The 21,848-nt window shown below is 35.0% G+C and overlaps 3 protein-coding genes across 9 annotated transcripts; 1 reads left to right on the plus strand and 2 right to left on the minus strand.

Moving 5' to 3' along the window:
- The first annotated feature begins 328 nt into the window (after positions 1-328).
- Positions 329-5,714, plus strand: LOC122569111 (hamartin). Of its 4 annotated transcripts, none has more exons than XM_043729646.1 (15): positions 329-807; positions 1,222-1,490; positions 1,565-1,830; positions 1,906-2,139; positions 2,205-2,392; positions 2,472-2,584; positions 2,642-2,892; positions 2,958-3,275; positions 3,365-3,481; positions 3,620-3,863; positions 3,942-4,165; positions 4,251-4,376; positions 4,451-4,687; positions 4,753-4,849; positions 4,930-5,714. In XM_043729646.1, the coding sequence occupies exons 2-15, from the start codon at positions 1,382-1,384 to the stop codon at positions 5,436-5,438; spliced, it is 3,033 nt and encodes a 1,010-aa protein (XP_043585581.1). In that variant the 5' UTR covers positions 329-807; positions 1,222-1,381; the 3' UTR covers positions 5,439-5,714. The 4 variants fall into 4 exon arrangements, with proteins under 4 accessions (XP_043585581.1, XP_043585583.1, XP_043585579.1 ...); XM_043729644.1 differs by having other exon boundaries at positions 333-807; positions 3,365-3,553; XM_043729645.1 differs by having other exon boundaries at positions 336-807; positions 2,654-2,892; positions 3,365-3,553.
- A 133-nt stretch (positions 5,715-5,847) lies between these two features.
- LOC122569112 (major facilitator superfamily domain-containing protein 6) lies at positions 5,848-9,288 on the minus strand. Of its 3 annotated transcripts, none has more exons than XM_043729651.1 (10): positions 9,066-9,288; positions 8,449-8,560; positions 8,025-8,380; positions 7,800-7,949; positions 7,462-7,738; positions 7,209-7,402; positions 6,756-7,078; positions 6,513-6,688; positions 6,268-6,435; positions 5,848-6,155 (listed from the first exon to the last, which is right to left on the minus strand). In XM_043729651.1, exons 2-10 carry the CDS (start codon positions 8,510-8,512, stop codon positions 6,085-6,087), a joined length of 1,779 nt encoding a protein of 592 aa, XP_043585586.1. In that variant the 5' UTR covers positions 8,513-8,560; positions 9,066-9,288; the 3' UTR covers positions 5,848-6,084. The 3 variants fall into 3 exon arrangements, with proteins under 3 accessions (XP_043585586.1, XP_043585584.1, XP_043585585.1); XM_043729649.1 differs by lacking the exon at positions 9,066-9,288 and adding an exon at positions 8,769-9,027; XM_043729650.1 differs by lacking the exon at positions 9,066-9,288 and adding an exon at positions 8,635-8,775.
- A 704-nt stretch (positions 9,289-9,992) lies between these two features.
- LOC122568939 (protein split ends-like) lies at positions 9,993-21,573 on the minus strand. Of its 2 annotated transcripts, XM_043729264.1 has the most exons (9): positions 20,542-21,573; positions 19,444-19,532; positions 19,077-19,241; positions 18,885-19,001; positions 18,474-18,806; positions 17,836-18,401; positions 17,600-17,745; positions 16,156-17,534; positions 9,993-16,059 (listed from the first exon to the last, which is right to left on the minus strand). In XM_043729264.1, the coding sequence occupies exons 1-9, from the start codon at positions 20,567-20,569 to the stop codon at positions 11,740-11,742; spliced, it is 7,143 nt and encodes a 2,380-aa protein (XP_043585199.1). In that variant the 5' UTR covers positions 20,570-21,573; the 3' UTR covers positions 9,993-11,739. The 2 variants fall into 2 exon arrangements, with proteins under 2 accessions (XP_043585199.1, XP_043585200.1); XM_043729265.1 differs by lacking the exon at positions 19,444-19,532.
- Between the last annotated feature and the right edge of the window lie 275 nt (positions 21,574-21,848).

Consider the following 21,848-nt stretch of genomic DNA (forward strand, 5'->3'; position numbering starts at 1 on the left):
AAGTATATTCAAACATTTAGAAACCTCTTATAAATTTAATATATATTATATGTGTTACACGAATTAGTTTTAAATTTCATTAGCAATGTAACGAAACTCGAGAATAATGATTATATTGGTAATGTTTGAGAGAAATTTGAAAATGTGTATATATATATATATATATATATATATATATATATACACATGTATATATATATATGTATTTGGAAATGTATTATATAGTTTGTCCAACGAAACGAGACAGTGAACGTAAACAAATCTTAATTGCTGCCACGATCATATAAACGTGTATACGATTGTGGTTGCTGCATTTAAGTACAGCCGCAGCAATCAAGTTTTCAAGTTCAGCAATCAAGTTCGTTGGACAGATCATAAAAGTTTTGTATGATAAGTTTTCTATTATAATCACGTTCAAATACTTTTGTCAGCAACTGTATTTCTAAAACACTTTGAAACTCATTGAATTGGGATCATAGAGATATAAAGATAGAGTACTCAGTGAGCTGAAAAAGCAATATAAGAATAGAAAATAATTGCATAAAGACTATTTGTGTTCTCTCTCAGAGTCCAAAGAAAAAATGTTCTCTCTGTAAACATTTAATTATAGTGATTGTTATAAAATACACTAGAAAGAGAGCTGTTGAAATTTGAATAATTTTTGGAACGTACATGGAATTGTTGAGCGATCGTAGCGCTGCTGGTATTGTACCAATATCAATGCGTACCAGTCTATGATATATCTGCGATGGTGTACAAGTCGCCATAGAACTCGTAAAATTGCTTGAAGTACTCGATGAATTTCGGGTAAGTTAACTTGTTAATTTTTGTTAATATAATCATTATCGAAACCAAGGTTTGATGCATTATTAAAAAGTCGAAATGGTATTTACAAGAAGTATTTCTCTTTTGCAAACATGGTTCTGAATGACCTTTTTATGAATATCATAGGACCGAACCGACAAAATTTTTTTTTTATGCATACAGAATGAAATATTCATTGATAATACAAAAATATCGTATATGAAATTCTTTGTTGAACGACCGAGAGATTCGTACCGTTGAAGATTATTTCTATGTCGGATTATAGCATCAAAATCTAAATGCCGATTTATATATGAAATTGACAGTTCGTGATAGTTGAAATTAAAAGAACTTTATCCTTTTTGTATTTCTTCTTCTGTATAAATCTTCTGAGATGTTATGCTCTTACTGTTACAGGTATTCCAAAATTTTTTCTGCTTCTAATGAAGCCAGTTTTACATAACAAATGACAGATGGATGAAATTAGGTTTTATAAAGTCACTTCTACTTCCACTATATGATCAGACGATTAGGATAAGTATCATTTGTCCATACTGGAATACCAACTATCATCAAGATGAACATTAATTCAATAGGCATAGCTGATCTGTTCAATTTATTGGAATCTAACAAACTTACGGAGGTAGAAGAAATAAAAAAAGTATTCCATGAACTTTTTTTATCTAGTAAGTAAGATTATGAATTGAAAGATATCTCATAATCTTGCCTTTTGTTTTTCATGGTTTCTTAAATTTTTCAGCAAAAGACAATTGGTTGGTAAATGGTCTTTTTGATTATTATCTGTCCACAAATTCCTTAAGAGCTGTTGAGGTATTAGCTGGTGTTCGTGATCCACATGACAAGCATCTCTTAGATCGTTTGTCGGAAGCTCTTTCCAAATCTGGAAGTAGCAGCCAAAGAATTCAAACCCTTACTTTGTTAGGTCATATTGCCCGTCGTCAGCCAACTTGGTTATACAAGCTTGCCAGTCATACTTTATTTCGAGATTTACTTAGGTTACTTAAGGTAGAATTCAATTTTTCTAAAATAACTAAAGAATATATTGAATTGATGATAACTCTCAAGTTAATATGTTTTTAGATGGAAGCAGATACATTATCTCTTATGAGTGCGCTTCTTCTCTTGGTGATGTTATTACCGATGTTACCTGCTGCTTTAGGGCCGTACCTCACAGAAATTTTTGAAGTATTTGGTCGATTGGCCTCTTATTATTATCATCAGTTATCATCTGTGTTTTCATCTCCTATGCGTTTTACTTCAACAACAATAACTGGGACAATAGATAAGAATCATTTATATTTATTACATTTGCAAGTAAGTATTAGTATTTATTTATAAAAGTAAGGAAGGTTTATTGATGTTTCTTGAATTTCTTGTAGGTGGGACTATATAATTTATTTCACAGATTATATGCCATGTATCCTTGCAACTTCATTTCATATTTGAGACAACAACAACAGGATCAACCTGCTACTTTTATTCATACAATTAGACCAATGCTAGATTCTGTACGCATGCACCCTTTACTTGTTACTGCATCTAAAGATACAGAGATTTCTGCTGCTAGGTAGATATATTTCGTATTATGAAAGTAGTCGTAATTCAGAGAAAGGATTTTATATTTATTGTTAGTCTATTATTTTTAGATGGAAAAAGATGGAACATCATGATGTTATAGCAGAATGTGGTCGTTTTACATTAGATAAATGTCGAGGAGAAATATTTCGTACTATAAATTCACGTTCTACGCCACCTTTAGGTTTGTGAGTTTTATTATAATATATAACTATGAATGTACAAATATTTACAGTATCAGTACATGTTCTAGATTACTCTTCTATATGTACTCCAATAAACGTTAGTGGAGGGATAGCACCATCAGAAATCAGTAATGGTGAAGATGATACATTTTGGTCGCCGAGTATGACAGTGCCGCCACATAGTCCGCAATTTCCAGTTACATCTCATGAACAACGGTCTACTCCTTCAACACCTAACAATAACAGAAGCGGTACGTCTCCACCGGAAGCTGCAGTCGAAGCCACTCCAGAAACAACTCCTGTTAAGGTATACTTTAGAACTTTCGAGAATGAACAAACTAAATCGGATAATATTTAAAATTGTGTACATAGGATTTACGAAAGATGCCGAAACCTACTGGTTCTTGCGCAGTTCGTGCTCTTACTGGATTTGGTAATGGTACAGTAGGATCAAGTTCACGACCATCCACACCAATCCCTTTAAATCCGTCTGTATCTAGCTCCATAATTGGAAGTGGGGATACAAATAATGCACATGGATTTTTTTCGCACAAGCTAAGTAAAATTATCGCAGATAGACAAGCCATTAGTCAAACCAAGTCATCTATCAACGTTGATGAAGATGGAAGATTTCCAGAAATGAACACAAATCAAAATGGGAAAAACGATTCTTGGCAAGAAGATCAAGAGGTTCTGTATTTTATGTACTTTTGTATGTAAGAATATTGTGCATTAATGAATATTGGTACGATATGTTTATACAAAATTGCATTGTGTAGGTTTTAGAAATTGTAAGCTCTCAAACTACTGGAAAATTTGAAAGTTCAAAATTAGTCGAACAACAAGAACACCATAATGAAAAAATGCAAAATGCTTTTGCAGATTTGTCTCAAAAGGTTTATCAGCTACGTTTATATTCTCAAAGCCAAGCTTCAACACAACATTTAAATTTGAATTCTCTTTACAAAGTAAGATATGCAATATTTGTTGCAGAAAAAAATTTTAATATGATAAAAATATATATGCATTTACAGATTCGAGAAAGCAAATCTTGTCCTGATATCAAAGTTCATAAAAAACTGGAAGATACAGCAACCCAAACATCCGATCTGCTTCCATATGAAGATTTATTGCTAGGAATTTTGGAACAAAAGACGCAAATGAATTTACAAAAACGTTCTGTACAAGATACCGAATTTAGATTATCACCAACTGCAATGCTTGATCGATATGTTGAAACTTGCACGCACGGTAGTAATTATTCTGGCGAAAAAATGAGTTAGTAGAAAGTAAAGTTTAATAACAAGTCTTATTGTAAATCAACAGAATTGTGAATTACGTATTTTTTCTTCGAAGGGACAAATGCAATTAAGCAGAAACAAAGAAAAGAAAATGGTGGGGAAGATGAAGTAGCAGAAGAAGATACTTTCGATGTCGAATGTGCGAGTCAGTTGTTACAGCTTATGCAAATGCAACTACAGTTCGAACGGCAACGTAGAGAAGTACATGCCGAACGTAATCGACGGCTTCTTGGCAAACTAAGGGATTCGCGTGCGTTAGAAGAACATAATTATGCTTTGGTCAGTTGACACTATTTGTTCAAAGTAAGGTTCGGTAATATTTTTAATTCTTTCTATTGTTAAATACGAAATTCTTATCATGTAGACTGATCGTTTAAAAATAATGGAAAAAGAAGTAGAGAGTTTAAAAGCTGAATTAGAACGTAACAAGAGAGAAGCTTGCCAAGCTGAAGATCAATACAAAGATGCATTACACCACTGGCAGACTAAGGTAATGTCTATGAAAATTCTACTGATTGTATTATTAGTAGAAATTTGTATAGTAATGGGAGTAATAACGTACAGTGTGTAGAAGAACAACGACAGAATCAAATACTGAAGGATCGTCTCGAATCTGTAGAAGTCAAACTAAAGAATGAACAAAAAAAGGTAGCAGACTGTGAACAGCGAATTCAGTCTACGGAAGCTTCCCTGTTCGATGCAGGTCATCAACTAAGAGTAGCTTTAAAAGCTGCAAATCGCAGTAAAGAGCTAGAACGTACTCTTGATACTGTACAGAAGAAATTTCTTTTACTTGCAGAGGTATTATTAAAAATTACATGTATATCTTTGCATGATATATTAAATTTATTTTTATATATCTACAGGCGCAAACAAAATTACAAGAAAGTACAGGGGGTCTTTCACCAATGACAAAACAAGAAGTAACACAAATACAAAAGTCATACGCAGAAGAATTAACTAGTAAGCAAATTTCAATTATTCACAAATATAAGAACATATTTGAAACAAATAATGTAAAATATAAATTGGTGTTCGCATAGATTTACGACGACAGTTGGAATCGCGAATATCCCTTGTAGAAGCTTTAAAAATACGTTTAACTGAACTAGAAAACAAAGAAGCACGAAAAGAAGCGCAACTTGTAGAACTGCAACGGCTTTTACAAGAAACAAAAGATCAACATGAAGCTGAATTGGAAGCCGTCGAGTCAAAATATAAAGCACAAGCTGAAATAAACCTTCTTCTCGAAGGCCGTATACTTGAACTTCATGGAACATTAGAAGCAGCAACTTGTAATAATACTACTGTAAACAATCTAGCTTCTTCAGCATCGCCTAAAGAAAGATCACCTCCATTGTCGGCTAGTTTAGCTTCTTCCAGTGAGGGAAGTCTTGCCTTTATTCATTCAGGTACTGGAATTATAATGAATGACTGCTGTGATACCGCAGGCGAAATTCCTAATCTTCAAGCTATCGTCGAACCTGTGCCAAGTCAGGCTACTTCACCATCTCGTCAAAATCAGCAAAAACGGAATCCTAAACAAGACTAACGCTACGCAAATTTGACCATCGAGTCTTTTCGTATGCAGCTATTCCGTTCTGCACGCGTGCAACTGTTATCCAATGACGTGGTATTGAATCAGAAGAAAGTTATTTATAGCTTTTTATCGACATATTATGCGGAATTCATAAAAATATTATTATCGCGTGATTTCGATAAATAATTGAAAATATACTGGTAATTAGTAAAATTACTAGCATGATATAATTTCACTCTTAAGAAATGAATTCGCAATGAATAAATGGTTGAGATATTTTGTGAGCAATTTTATATGTCTCAACTAAACACATCCTTGTATTACTTCCCTTCAATATCTGTTTGACATATATGATGATACATGTTCTATTTATCATTTTTATTTATAAACTTTATCGGTGGATTTAAAAAAAAAATGTTACTTCAGTCTAAGAAAAATGAATATATTACAGAACATGATACGATTTACAACTACAGTATAATACTGAATAATCAATATTTGTCTAAAAAGATGAGTCACGAATGTGTTAAGAATTAAACTATCTGATAATTATAAGAAAAGTATATTTTTTACTACGTTCAATCGAAATCATCATATCTAAATAAACAAACAATGAATATACCGAATTTCTAAAAAGAACACTGTTGTTTGCCTTTTATTAATAAGTTTCTAATTCGCGACTCATGGACATAAAAATAGCATCATCTGGATTAGCGTAATTTACCAAATCTGGAAAAGATCAACAAAGAAAAGATATTTTTCTTCAATTGAAACAAATTTCTTAAGTATTTAAAATTATTTTTATCAGTGTTATTTATGTATCCACATAATCGTTACTCACGATTATGACCCAAATGTGCCGCCGATGTTTTAAATTTTCGTAAAAACAATTGAATCAACCAGAAGCAAGATAGCCACAATAACGCTCCTACTGAAAATGCTCTTAACGCTATAACACCGCCATATGTGTTTATTAACCATCCACATATTAAACTGCCACTTGATACTCCTGAAAAATAATTATGACCATACAAAAAATAATTATTTAAAGTCATTAGTTTTTATAATTAATTTCCTACTACTAACCAATTCCTTCGAATATAGCACCAATAAATCCTTGTATAGTAGCTTTAGTACCAGGTGGTGTTACCTTATCACCATATGATACCATTGTTGGCCAACAAAGACCTAAGGTAGGTCCATGAAGTATTTCAATAACTAAAAACCACCATGGGTTTGATATAGTACTGTATGCCATAAACCTGAAAAAATAGTACAATTAGTAATATGAAGCTACATTATATATTTACAAGAAATTTCATTATTTACCTAATTGCATATATCAATAATACTAAACTCATAACATTCACATGACCTAATCTTCGTAAAACATTTCCTGAGATAAAATTAAATGGTAGTTCTCCTAGAAAACACTGTACACCGGTCAAAAGCCCTTGTAAAGTTTTCAGCCGTGTTATTTGTGAACTACTTGCTAGGTCTTCAATATACCAAAATAGAAAATTCCACACTACGCTAGTACACATTCCAGCACCTATGCACCACCATCCAAATGACAACACATTACCCTCCTTAAGGATAGTGAATAGTTCCCATAATATTGAAGGTTCATCCTCAGAGTGTTCTGGATTTTTCTGTAATGATACTGCTTTCTCCCATTACCTGGCAATTTTTTTATTCTTTTGATAAGTAAGAAGTATCAAACTTCTGTACTATCTACATTTTTCTCTACTCATAATATTATATATGATAAAAGAATTTTACCTTCCTTAAAGTTGCAGACACAATAATATCAAAAATCATAATGACCAACATGATATAAAATATACAAGTATAATCTTTCTGAATCTTTCCTTCACTAAATAAGTCTACCAAATATCCTGCACTTATTCCAAATATGCCAAAACCAATGCTGCCCCACATCTTTTGTTTTCCATATTCCTTTCTTCTCTCATTTCCTGTAAAATATCAGTATGAAAAACATACTAAATATTTAATTAAGATATATAGTACTAACCAAGGAGATTAAAGCATATAGCATCAGCTATGCTAACTACAACTGCCATTCCAATCCAACTTATTATAGTTGCCCACAGAAATGAATGAAACTGGTACGTTGAATTTTCTGTGGAATTCTGAGGTACATCAACTTCATGCAACAATTGATTAAAGATTGGATTACCATGACATGTAGCTAGGCACGATGTTTTTACATAATTGTCACAAAATGGTGTATATGATATATTATCTGAGAATTTGGCAGTAAAAATATGCACATACATGCATCTTTTTAGCTGTAAAATAAAGAGTTTAGCTGTTTATCTTTAAATATAGGAAATATGCAAAATATCTTACATAAAAGTCATGAAATATGTCAAATGTTATGGTAAAATTAAATGTATCATTATCTAAAATAGAGCTTGAATTTTTTAAGTCACAGAATTGAGGTACTTTCCAATTTGAGCACATTTCATTATAAAGTTCTTTCGAGCCTTTGCACGATATCTAAAAACAAAACACATAAAATATAAATCAAACACATCTAATATAGTAGAAAAATAAGATAAAAGGACATCACACCTGACATGATAAATTTAAGTGAATGATCTCCGTTATCGCATCATCTTTAATTTTATCAGGAAATCCATTTTTTGAACACATCTCTATAGTTGCTATTTTATTACAAGTAAGTTCAACATTTGCACTATTGTCTATTTCAGGTATAAAATATATCGAAAACAAGGCTATCGCAACTACAACTTGAAATATTAAAAACACTATCTTATGAATTTTGAATTTGTCAGCTAATGCTCCAAATAAAGGTTTTGCTACTAAACCAGAAATTGGTAATATCGTGTATATTGTGCCAGTTAAGAAAGGAGAGAAGCCTAACTGTTTTGCTATTGTTGGTAAGAATGGTACTATTGGTCCAGTAGCTGAAAAATAAAAAATACAATTATACATAATATTCTATAATATTTAATCTGTAATATAATCTATTTACCTGCATTGAATAAAAAATAATGTGACTTTATTGGTAATAATTCCTTATTTATGCTTTCCATCATTTCGGAAGTACTTACGCCATGCAATAAATTAAAAATAGAAATTACAATCTGCAAACGATTTAAAAAAATTATTTTAATTCATTAACATTATAACACATGTATTGATATTAATTAATGCCAACTTCATCAGGTTTTATCAACTTTCTTTTAAATCAAATGTTTCATTTAGAAATTTGAGAAATTTCACAAGAATGTTTTTAAAGTTTAGATATTAGCATAACTATTGAAAAATATGTCTGTTAATAATCAAACATACACTGATACTAAATTTTAACTTCACGTAATAGTTTACTATAACGACTTTTCATATTATTTTAGAACTAGTCTAGATTTTTCTACAAGTGCACTTTGCCCTGTAGGATATCGCCATTTTATGAAAACGTAAATCTCATTTGCTGCATATGCAATTTTCGTTATCAAAATCATGAAATGTAGATATCAGGAGGTGGAACTCGTGGATATCATATTTGCATTCCTCCAGCGCTATTATGTTTCATTATCTGTATATTTTTGGAAGATATGTTTCTATAATTACAATCTTATTGTTACCAACTTAGTACGTTATGGTTGTAAAAAATGTCCTCTCTGGTCGCAATTAACTTTTCCTTAACATCTTTCGTTGTATATTTTCTATAATTGTGTGTTTAAATATTTGTATAAATGTTTCTATAATTTATCATAGATTTCGATGTGTTATAGCATGAATTAATTACATGAGACTATTATTGCGTGGAGCTTATTTCAAAATGAAGACTAGTTATCTTCAAAACTTGTTAACTTGGTAATGAGAACGACTACCACTTCAACAATTTCAAATCAATTGTTATTACTACACTATATATAATCGATTGAAAGATATGACACAATATATAGTTACAATTATGTAACTATATATCCTTATTTGATAAAAAATATTGCATGTCGTAGTGCATAATTTTTTAAATTATAAGTTTCAATAATAATGTAATACGTATCCGATATAGAATATTATCGAATTGTACAATGCTACTAGAATACACATTATAGTATTTTATTTTTTACCTAAGTATGTCATTCGAATAAATTTTGTAAAAACTGTAATAAATAATTATGAGACTATATTTGGTAAATAAGATGAAGATGAACATCCATATACGAATCAAAATTTCTTGGATATTGTTTCAAAATGAAAAAAAGAAACTTATTTTGTTACTGAACTTTGAATCAGCAATTTGTCCTTAATTCGTTTTAGTATCCAACAGTATCTAACTAAGATTATTTAATAGAAATGTATGAAAAGATACGTTATGAACTTTTCGAACAACTTAATATAGCATATTGGATAATATTGATGATATAATGTATCTGAACATGTGGCAAATAATTCGAGTAGAAGTAAGTTTTATTTCGATTTTTAGAGGTTTTTGAATTATCATTTGCGCTATTATGTTTCATTATATGCACAATATACAAACCTATATAAAAACATAATTAAGACAAATTTGTAACAAACTGTGCTTTAATCTGTCATCAGATACATTTACAATATACATTTACAATATATATATATATATATATATGTATATATTTATAAGTTTTTAATATTCCGCTTCCTTCTGTTTTTTTAGCAATAAGGTGGGTTAATGTATGATTGCGGCGTATTACACTTTATTTCGTCCTCGACCATGAGATACGACGCACACTCATGTCCGCTCACACATACACACGATGTACATACATCTTTCATCCTTGTCTATGTCCCTACAATTTCCCATTGTGTTTTTATTCATCTTCTTTTTAATCTACCGCAGACGATTCTACAAGGTCTTTAACTTTGTAAATCTTTCTTTACATCGAGCACATCGTCTATGAAGGAGATATGTATTTTATATACAAAGAAACAAATGTTCTAGCTTACACACTAACGAATCTATATACTCTACACAAGATACGCCAGCAACAGTGCGCTCGATATCATACAGAAATCTTTTGAAAATCAGACGTCACGTATACTCTCTCTATATGTTTCTTGCATGTCTAGTAAATTTTCTCTTATTTTTTGTTTGAACACAAAAGAGAGGGAACAATGTATTTTCCACAGGCAAGACAATTGCGAGCACAGTTATGAAATGGGCCATCATTTTTCTTTTCTTTTACGTTAAAAAAATCGAATATTGCATAATCCGTATCTCAATATAGACTAAGAAAGAAAAAGGGACGCCATTGAGAGCGCGATAGATAAGAGGAACTTTTGATAGAAGGTTACTTCCAGCTACTAGCGACTCAACTTACGTCTAAGCTGTCGACTAGTTATTAGAAAAAAAACTATCAAAAATTCCTACAATAAGTAGGCTTATTCTTTATGTACATATAACTACATAATAGAATACCCTTGAAAAGGTAAACTATTTTCGTTCTGATATATCGTGTAAAAATTTCAAAGATTCGTATGGTTTTTAATAAAAAAGGAAACAAACGCGAATGGGAAAGACAAGCCGGTGGAAAGACCACACATCCTGATCTCGCAGAGAGCTTTTAAAAACCCGTTATTCGCTAGTCAATCAGTAAAATAATATTTATAAAAGAAAAAAAGGAGAAAGAAAAAGAGAGATCAGAAAAAATAAATGATCGAAAATCTTGCACCGCGTTCTTTTTTACTGTTTGACCTTTCACGAGTCTGTAGTGCATCGACAATCTCAAGGGATGTAGTAATCAGTACAGTCTTCCACCCTTATCACAGTACCGAGATTTTTCTTAAAAAAAAAATAAAAATAAAGAAATAAAAAAGTTGTTAATGAAAATAAAATAAATCATTTTGAATTATACGTGCATAAACGAAAAATAAATAAATTGCTTCATTAAAAAAGAAAAAGAAAAAAATTAGGAAGGTCATTATCATTCTATAATACACAAGGACTTCATGCCTAGTCACATGGATTAAAGGGGAAAAACATCGATACCGTTTCATTTTTCCTAGAAAGAAGAAAGTCTTGATTACGGTTGAAGAGCGAGATAAAGTTAGACGAAACAATATTTACAATCGCGATAAAATTTTTTATCGCATTTCACCCGAATGGTGAATAAAACACTAACGCAACTTGTTCGGTAAAACAGAAATCTACTGCCACTGCTATCAACAGATAACATATTCGAAATATCATTTCCTCCAGCTTCTCGATGGGGACGGTATATCCACCGAAATGTCGCATATAATCGTTCCAAAACGCCCATTACAAAGATTTTAACGGCTAAAGCCAGGACGGTCGATGATGATGGGGCGGCGGTTGAAGCGCGTACAGGGAATGAATATACTGTTGATAAGCGGTCGGATCCATCGTTAAGTTTGGCCCATGAGGCGTTACATAAGCAGACACAGGAGGCCCGTAAGCTGCTGATCTCTGAGCGGAATGAAGGAAAGGGTGAGGCGGATAATTTCTTGGCGGTTGATTGCTAAGCTTGTTACAGGCTTGTTGCGTGGCATCCGTAACTGGCGGAACTTGCTGTTGTTGTTGCTGCTGCTGTTGCCTGAGCGCCATGCTATAGTAACTATTTGGATTTCGAAACTCATCCAAAAATGCGAACGCAGCCGCTGCAGCTGATGCGTCTTTATCGTAGAAAGGTGAACTGGTCGTGGTACTGGTTGACGCAGCGAAATTAAAGGCACTCCCAGCTGGTGGAACCATGGTGGTATTCTTTAGACCAATCGAGTCAGCTGATGTTCCCGTGTATTGTGGAAAACCAGGTATACCTGTACCAGATTGTGGTTCCGTGCTAACCGCCGACGAGACGCTTGTTACGTTTTGTTGCTCTTGCTGTTGCTGTTTGCTCTTTCTGCTCTTTTTCGTTTTCACAGGTGTCGACGTAGAACTACTAGACGCTTCTCCACCTCTGCGAGACGACGACATTGACAGAATACCCTGTGTATTCTTCGCTGCTGCCGTCTGCAAACTTTGAAGCAAATTCAGATCTATTTCCGCTGCGCCGGATACTGGACTACGGGCATACGCCAGGTGTTCTGGCTTCGTCTGTGGTGGTCGAGGAATGGTCAACAATTGTTGTTGTTCTTTACCAGTACGGCTGACCAAACCTAGGCCTAGACGTGCATACGCTGGATTCGTCGCTACGGAGTCGGCTAGGTTGCCGACAAACGCAGTGTCAAATTGACTAGCTGAAACTGCTTCAGGTTGCGGCAATGCCATTATGGGGTCGAAGCTAAATTGTTCCTGGCCCGTTCTCGCTGTCGTTTCCTGCGTCAAACCGCGAGACGCCTCTGTAGATGATTCATTGTAAATACGTTTCTTCACTGGAGGCAAATTACTGGTCGAGCTGTTCACCGGTCCGCTGTTAGTCGCAGCCTTTGAACTGGCATCAAAGTAATGTGGACTTGGATACACGGGTCTAGAATTTGGCATCGGATAACCAGACGATTGGAAACCACTAGGATAAAGAGATTCATGAGCTGTCAGATTTTGTTGGAATGCTAGGATTTGCGACTGATCTTGCGTTGAGAGTTGTTCGCTGGTACTGGACGTCTTACCAAGGAACGACCGCTGTTGAGCGTACTTCTGAGCGTTCAGAGAATTGCTGAGGTCGGTGAAACTAGGCCGCTCCTGGGACGATTGTTGCTGTTGTTGTGACTGTTCCTGACCGCCGTGCCTCGAAACAGACCTCTGGAGGTCGATATTAGAATAGTTATTGCCAAACGTTGGTGGGTATTGGTTTGGTGACTGATAAATCTGATGATTCGCATTTAGGTTTAACGATGCAGCCTCCGGTGGTACAGCAAAATTCCTCTGCTGCTCCGTGCTCGAAGACTTCTCCGTAGTACTAGATTTCAAGTAATCAGTCCGGTGTTCTGTTTCGTTTAACGTTGACGACACTGAAGACTGAATATACGAATGGTTCTGTTTATATCCGTGAGAATAATTTGAAGGCGTCGACGCAGCTTGTGGATATTCTTCTGCGCTCTTTTGTGATTGTGGTTGCGGTTGCTGTAGACTGTAGTTTGTACTTTGTTGTGGAGACGGTTGCGAGTAATTCGAAGGTTGTTGCGAAGATTGCGACGCCTGTGATGTGCATGCGGACTTTTGCTGAGGTGACGGTTGAGAGTAGGTGCGGGTTTGCTGAGGCGATGGCGCTGGTTGAGTGTAAGTGTGTGATTGTTGAGGAGATGGCGATGGTTGAGAATAGTTACGGGACTGTTGAGGCGATGGAGACGTTTGAGAGTAGTTCCGGGATTGCTGAGGCGATGGTGAAGGTTGAGAGTAGTTGCTTGGCGGTGGTTGCTGAGGAGACAACTGCGAATAATTTTGTGGCGTTTGAGGCGAGTGTATCGAATGTGAGTAATTGGCAGGTTGTTGAGGAGAAGGCTGAGAATACTTAACTTGTTGCTGAGGTGATTGTTGAGGCTGTGAATATGCTGCATTTTGAGGAGAAGGTTGAGAGTATGAAGGCGGTGCTTGTGGGGAATGTTGAGGAAAGGTTTGGATTTGTTGAGGTGAAGGTTGAGAATAGTTTCGAGGTTGAGGCGATGGCTGGGAGTAGCCTGTTGTGAGAGGTTGAGGTGAGGATTGCGTGTAGCTGGCAGAATGTGTCTGAGGTGATGGATGTGAGAAATTTGAAGATTGAGACTGTTGAGAATACACTGAAGGAGGTTGAGGCGATGGCTGGGAATAATTGGAAGGTGGCTGTGGCGATGGTTGAGAATAATTGGAAGGTGGCTGTGGCGATGATTGAGAATAATTGGAAGGTGGCTGTGGCGATGGCTGAGAATAATTGGAAGGTGGCTGTGGCGATGGTTGAGAATAACTGGAAGGTGCCTGTGGTGATGGCTGAGAATAATTGGAAGGTGGCTGTGGCGATGGTTGAGAATAATTGGAAGGTGGTTGAGGTGATGCTTGAGAATAATTGGAAGGTGGTTGTGGTGATGGCTGAGAATAATTGGAAGGTGGTTGTGGCGATTGTTGAGAGTAATTGGAAGGTGGTTGTGGCGATTGTTGAGAATAATTTGATGGTGGTGGTTGAGGAGACATCTGGGAGTATCCAGACGACTGCTGTGGAGATTGTGCATATGGAGAAGGTTGTTGTTGTGGAGATGGTTGAGAATAATTTGGCGGTGCTTGGGGAGAGGCCTGAGAATAAGGTGAATGTGGTTGCTGAGGCGAAGGTTGAGAATAATTAGCAGCTTGCGGAGATGGCTGAGAATAATTGGCAGCATTTTGTTGCGGAGATAGTTGTGAATATTTAGGAGTAGATGGTTGCTGAGGAGATGGTTGAGAATAATTCGATGGTGATGGCTGTGGAGAAGGTTGAGGATATATTTGTTGTATGGGTTGTGGTGAATGCTGTGAATAAACAGGAGATTGACTCTGATTAGAAGATTGCAATGGTTGATTATATGATTCGTTTTGTGTTGAATTCTGAGGGAAATTAGTTTGAGGAGATCGCTGAGGAAATGTGGGTGATAACTGATGATACATTTCCCCAGAATTTTCTTGAGGTGATTTCTGAAACGTTTGATGCGACTGTTGGGTCGATATCTGGGAATAAAGAGGCGCCTGTTCGTACGATGATGATGGATAGGCTGGAGATAACGGATGATTTTGTGGGGATGGAGTGGGAGGTAATTGAGCACTGTATCTTGGAGGTGTAGCATAATAGGGACTATTGTAAGGGCTACTTCCCGTTGATAAAGCGTCCTGATAGAATCCGGCTCCTCTAATCTGTGGCTCGACCGAAGCCATTATCGGTTGACCTTGCGGAGATCGACCTGAACGTCCAGGTGGTGACTCCTGGGAGAAACTCGAAACAGATTCACTTACACTACTACCACCGGTACTCATTCTTCTTTGTCTACCACAAAACACTTCCTGCAATTCACCATCCTTCTTCGTTATACCGTCCTCCGACTCTTCATCTTTCTTCTTCGACTTTGGCGCTCCGAACGCTTTAAACCAAGCACTCAAATTTGGTGTCGCTGTTTTGGGCTTCTGCGTGTCCTTCGCGTTAGATTGATTATCTTTAGACTCTTCTACAATGGCAGCTGTTTGCGTTGTCGTTATTCCGGATGTTTTCTCTTCTCTAAGACTAGACACCGGAACTGCAGGAAGAGTATTGTGGTCTTCTTCTTCATCGTCGTTAGAAAAATTGGGATTGGGCGAGGAAACTAAACTTTTACAAATTAACTGTATGGAATCCACGTTTTTCAAAACAGTTCCTAAACTAAGTTTTGGTTCTTCGTCTGTGTTCTTGTTCGTTTGATCATTGTCGCTGGTCAATTGCACGGTCATTTCAGCAGCATTAACGTTAGGTAAGTTCAATGGTTTTTTTAGAAGCAAATTTCCCTTACTTTTTCCAGGTTGTAAGCGATCTATCGTACGTTGGATCTTTTTGGGCCTGCTAGGTCCGTGAGGACCGAAGATTTTGATGGAACTTGGTCGTTTCCTTGGTGCTTCTACTTTTGGACCTGATCGGCCAGATTCGACGGACGAAGAATGAAATATTGGAGAATCACTTCCTGAAGAAAATTCAGAGAGTCTTGGTGCGTCATCTAACCATTTGTTGATGTCCTATTCGGAGATAAAAAAATAAAGTGCAGTTATATACAAAAATATTAAGTTACGTCTATCTATATTATATAAACGTGAAACATAAACTATTCTTACATGAAGCGTCTGTTCTGTTGCCTGATTCAATGCTTGCATGGAGCTTTCTTCTTTTCCAAATCCTTTGGTATGCTTCGACTGAGCTACTTTTACTTTCTTAGTCTCAGCGACTTCTTGGTCTTGAGTCTTGACAGGATCTTCCATGATAGGAACTTTTTCTTCTTTTATTCCCTTTTTTAACTTTGGTCGTTTTATGCTGGATTTATCGCTGTCATGAAAGGTACTACCATTTGAAGGCACTTTTTTTGAATACATATTGTGAAGGTCGTTTTTTCCAGTTTTCTTCTGTTTCTCCTTCTCATTTTTCAATTTCTCCTCTCGCCTCCTCTCGCTTATTTTATCTTTTAAACCATCCAACGATTCTATATCTTTATCACCTATAAATGCAGGAATTTTCTTAGACGTATGTGTTTCTTTTGAATCTACATCGCTTTCTAAATCTAAATCTTTGGAATCTATTTCACTCGATATCTCTCCGTTTTTAAGTTCATCGTTTTTCTGTTTTGATTTTTTCTCTTTGTCCTTAGTACGGCTTTTTTCAGACTTCTCGTCAGATTTAAAAGCCTTTAACCCCGTCTTTTCCTTCTTTCGATTCTTCTTAACTTTGATATGCTGCGTTTTCTCTTTATTCTCCGGTAATGGTTCATTTTCGTGAGATTCGGTTTTCTTCAATTTGTTCTTCTTCGCGTTATCTGTAAATACTTCCGTCTCCTCGAGTTCCTTCTTCTCGATTTTCCTATTTTTACTTTTTACGACAACTAGGGGCTCATAATCTTCTTCGAAGTCCTCTTTTCGCTTCTTATTCTCTTTCGATTCTTTCATTGGCCGCAAATTTTCCGCTTCCTTTTTTTGTTGATGACGTTCTTTACTAACTTTTTTATCTATCTTCTTAAACTCCTCTGATTCTTTGGATGTTAGCTTTTTGGTTTTTAACAATAAATTATTTCCGTCAACGTGCTTCCTTCTTTTTGCTGTTATGACACTCGATTCAGACATTGCATCCTCGCTTTCTTGCTCTTCTTGTTCTTCTTCGTTTACCGATTCTTCGTCCTTTGCTCTTTTACTCTTTTTCTTACCTCTTTTTTTCTTCGGAAGTTTATAATTTTTGCCCCGTTTTTCTTCTTCGTCGTTCTTATCATTCGCTTTAGATTTTCCTTTGCTTTCAGATTTATATGATTTCGATTTTTTCGTAGATTTTTTCGAACGTTTTCTATTCTGATGAGGAGACGAAATGCGAGAAGGACACGACGGAGATGTGGGAGTAGCAAGAAATGACTTCGGTGACGAAGGATCCTCGTCGCTAGATGTTTCCGATTCCAAGTAACGTCCCACTGCTTTGTCAAATGCTTCCTTAAGGTTAAATGCCATTTCTGTGTACTCTGTAATAGAAAAAAATATTTAATCATAAAATATGTATATCTTATTAAGAATAAAAAATACTAACCATTATCAGAGCCATTATATTGCCTACAATTATCTACTATAAGTCGAAAATCACGTTTGAATTCACTTAAACTTTTGTATAAACCATTTTCAAGTTTCTCCTCCATTGTACTAAGGTCCATGGGTTTTCGCACCACGCTATAGTACCTAAAATAATATATATACATAAATAACAAGAATAATGACTTTTGTGTTTTGAAAATACCTAAAATTATATATAGAACTTTAGTATTATACCTTGGGGCATATTCTTCATCCACAGGATCAATGAATGGCCAAGCATCCACATGATCTTTGAGACTTTCAAGAACTTTGTGCATTCCAACACGACGTTCTTCTTCTTCAATTCCAAACGAGTAACCGTATTTATATCCGTAATTAGAGGATACATAATTTCCATCGCTATTACTTCCAATGCCTTTCTTTTTTTCTAATCCCTCTACTTCGTCCCTAGTGTGAATCACAATTTGACCAACAGCTGAAGCCAACGAATTATTAGTTTGCCGTCCTTTTTTTTGAATCGGCGGTGAAGGTAAGGGTGGAGGTGTCTCCTCTTTAACATAAACATTCTTTGAATTCTGAGTCCCCTTTTTACTCCCTTTGTTTGTTTTAGTTTTGATCTTCGATCTAACCATGACTGTTTCCATTTGTGTCGTTGGTTCGTGACTTCGAAGTACACGCGAACTATTACGTTGTAACAATTTGCGCCTTTGCTGTTTTTCTTTTAAATCAAAAAGTTTCGGGATTTCAGGCATGAAATCCTCGGACAGAGTACGGTAAAGTTTACGTTCGGTATCGTACTCCTAAGTATTATAATAACATCGTTAGCAGAATCTAAGGAATAAAATAATTAACTCGTTTAATAGGACAATTACCGAATCACGAAATTTTTCAACTAGACGGCTCCAGTCCTGCTGAGTAAAGCAGACAACCTGCCAAACACTTTCTTTTGCTTTCCCGTGTATTAAACTGTCCTCCTTCTTCTCCTCCTCTTCCTCTTCCTCCTTCGCCACTCTGTTTCGTCGTCTTTTACGCTTTTTATCCCTAGGCTTACTTTTCTGTTTGTGCGAGATGCTGTTAGAAGTATCAATGTAGTCCTCCCTATATAATCGAGTGCCGTAAAAGTACCAATAGGCAGAATTCTTACGATCATGTCCTAAAGGTTCGACTCGCAGGCTATCCGAGTCCAAATTACCTAATGATTGCTCCTAAAAGTTACGAAGCATAAATACACTTGTGACAATTTTTATAAAAAATACTTTCCCAGGCATTTTTTATATACATACCACGTCTTCAGCGTCAAGCCGAAAGTCGCAGAGAGCACGTAAAATTTCTACTTTTTGACGGAGTGGTAGTAACTCAAAATCTACATCTGTATTAAAAGGATTTTCACATTTGTATTCCTGAGAGCAAAATGAATCATGTATTACTTTGAATGATGTATATATTATATATATAAAAAAGAAAAATCAATTTACCTGACATTTCTTTCTAAAAAGTCTGCGAAGAAACATCTGATAATTAAAGGTTGAGATGTCATTGCGCGTGTCATTTGGTAAACAACCTTCAAGTAACCTGACTATTAGCTCCTGTACTAAACGTCCCTCGGTTCCACCATCCGTTAACAAAGCTTCTTCTAAATCCTAAAATAATAAATGATTAATATATATATATATATACACGACTGAAGAAACAAAAAATTGATACAGCCATGACAAAAGAATGCATAAGCTTTTAAGAACATAAAGTTGAAACATGGTCTATTTAACTTCCTATAAGCTGAAGCAGCAATAGCAAGTCTCATGTACAATGCCTACTTGTACGAATCAGCATATAGGTAGGTACCTCAATATCAAAGTCCAGGAGATTGAAGGCAGCCCTAAATAATGAGCAGAAGTGTGCTATACTTGGCACCTCCCACCACGATTGAATGTCTAAAAAAATAAAGGAACAATTGAGAGTTCCTTCATATTATATTTCTTTAATCTCTGGAATATCTTTTTTTGTATGTGCTTAGAATATTTCAGAAGTTATTGACTCAAAAACTTCATTGATGAAATTAAATATATATGATTGTGTAAGTACAATCTATATAAAGAAACAACTTCTATTTTAATATCAAAATTAATATTTATTTGTATATGTATATATTGGTTGTAGAATTGTACATGTACATATTTATTTTAAAATAGTAGAAAATATATATTTATGTTTTTATCTCTGTATTTTGTTATAAATTATGCATTCTTGCAAAATATTAATTTTTATTTTATATCATTTATACTATTATTTTAAAATGATACAAATATCTTTTAAAAATTGATATTTGTGATTTTTTAGTGATAATAAATTTATAAATAAAAAAGTAACATTGAACTCATTTCTTAAAGTGGTAAGAATATATTCTAAATAATTCTTAATAAATATATAAAAAAGATATATAATTTCAAATAACATTATTTTTCTCTTGTTAATAATAATTACTAATTTCTATGCTTCCTTTAACTTGAAAATACAATCTTTGATAATTCACTGCATAACAAAACTAGTATTAACTAACAAAACCAAATATTTATAATAAGAAAAACTACATTTCAAATGAGCACAAAAAATTCTCTAAAAAAACATGTCCCAAAATATAATAAGATCAAAACCAATAACTTGATATAACAATACTAATGGACAAAAATACGAATATAAACGCCGTGTACGAATACTCTGTATAGAACGTAATACAATAGGGAAAAATAGTAAAAAAAACAATGAAAATGATTCTCTGTTGCTAAACTTGAGGTCATTGACAAGGGCTCTCAATCGTAAGCATCGATCTTCCTAGTAGTACATAATAATTACTATATAATAATTAAAGGAACAAAAAAAATCCATAAGATATTTCATAATAATAGTTTCATCTCCATAACTAATAAACAATAAAAAGTTCACCTAGGATTCCGATGAAAGTGGGAAACATAACCCGTCCTGTGGCGGGCAAACCGGGCGAATCACGTCAGGGCGGATAAAGGTTGTTGAAAACAGCACGATGAATCGCGTGTTGCCTTGGCAATTTTTCCTAGACGAAACCTTATTTTTTCCTAGAGCAGCGTGTGATCCAAACTGAATCAGTTATGACTGACGAAGAGAGAAGAAAAACGCAGAAAGTGGATGGTTAACGCGTGTAATAGCCAAGCAAAACACTTTTCAGCTCGGTGGAGCTGAATCGTTTTTAAAATACCGGGATGCACATCAGAGGGCTATGACACCCATAGTCTTCGTAGAGATAAAAGAGCGGGCAATTCCACATAGCTTGGTCCTGCCTGCGTTAAACGGCGAATAGCGAAGTACATTCGTCCACTGGCAGTTCCCAAGGAACGGCTACCGCCGATTTTATTTTGGCTGCGCGACAACACTGCACGGGTTGCCAGCGATGCGCGCGACACTCGCAACCATTCTAATCGGGTAACACTCCAGCCTCAAAACAACCACCAGCTTCTTTCTCGACAATGAATCGTGCACTAGTTTCGATCTGTGACCACATTAACCCAAAATAAGAAATGTCTAACGTGTATATATGGTCTCACCGCTGCGACAGTTTCAGTTTTCCCCTGGTTTTAAAATTCGATTTCATGTACGCGTCTGTGTGCGTACGTGTACGTGTGTTATGTCGACAAGGATAGTTTTCTGAAACGCACTACGCGGACGCACGGGTGCGGACTGTGCACTGGTAACTGCAACTGCGGGCGTATGCCTAAGAGAATGAGGAACATAGATTGGTTGATATGTTTCGCGCGAAATTCATTTAATTGAATTGTTGGTACTACTGTTTGGGTTTCTTTTTGTTAAAAAGAAAAATCTTTATTGGGATCTTTATCTTCATGAAACTACAATAAAACGCACAAACATATAGAATTGTGTAACATTTAAAGTTCGCGTCAGAAATATTAAGGCAGATTCTCGATCCACATTTGCAACGTATCAAGAGAGAGGTAATAAGAGACACGTGCATTATTTAATAAAAGGAATCTTTTATGAATATTAATGAGCAATATTGTTAGACTACAACACTATAAAAATAAAGCTGCGTTTACATTTTGTTCTATATGTTACAATATGTAATTATGTAATAGTACAAATAGTTATAAAACATCAATATATAGATAAGTAGATTTTATTACGACATAATACATATTTGCATTTTGTTATGACAATTTCTATGACGTATTCCTGATGGACTAATACAATCATAAATGTAA

The sequence above is a fragment of the Bombus pyrosoma genome, linkage group LG7 (genome assembly GCF_014825855.1).
Source record: "Bombus pyrosoma isolate SC7728 linkage group LG7, ASM1482585v1, whole genome shotgun sequence".
Lineage (NCBI taxonomy): Eukaryota > Metazoa > Arthropoda > Insecta > Hymenoptera > Apidae > Bombus > Bombus pyrosoma.

Excerpts from the sequence above, each read along its gene's own strand:
- LOC122569111 (XM_043729644.1), top strand. The coding sequence starts at position 1,382 with ATGAACATTAATTCAATAGGCATAGCTGATCTGTTCAATTTATTGGAA. Across the intron at positions 2,140-2,204 it reads TATATTTATTACATTTGCAA|GTGGGACTATATAATTTATT; the intron begins GTAAGTATTAGT and ends AATTTCTTGTAG. Across the intron at positions 3,554-3,619 it reads ATTTGAATTCTCTTTACAAA|ATTCGAGAAAGCAAATCTTG; the intron begins GTAAGATATGCA and ends ATGCATTTACAG.
- LOC122569112 (XM_043729651.1), bottom strand. The coding sequence starts at position 8,512 with ATGATGGAAAGCATAAATAAGGAATTATTACCAATAAAGTCACATTAT. Across the intron at positions 8,381-8,448 it reads TTATTTTTTATTCAATGCAG|CTACTGGACCAATAGTACCA; the intron begins GTAAATAGATTA and ends TTTATTTTTCAG. Across the intron at positions 6,436-6,512 it reads TGCTATATTCGAAGGAATTG|GAGTATCAAGTGGCAGTTTA; the intron begins GTTAGTAGTAGG and ends ATTATTTTTCAG.
- LOC122568939 (XM_043729264.1), bottom strand. The coding sequence starts at position 20,569 with ATGTTTCCCACTTTCATCGGAATCCTAG. Across the intron at positions 18,402-18,473 it reads TTGAAAAATTTCGTGATTCG|GAGTACGATACCGAACGTAA; the intron begins GTAATTGTCCTA and ends TATAATACTTAG. Across the intron at positions 17,746-17,835 it reads GATGAAGAATATGCCCCAAG|GTACTATAGCGTGGTGCGAA; the intron begins GTATAATACTAA and ends ATATTATTTTAG.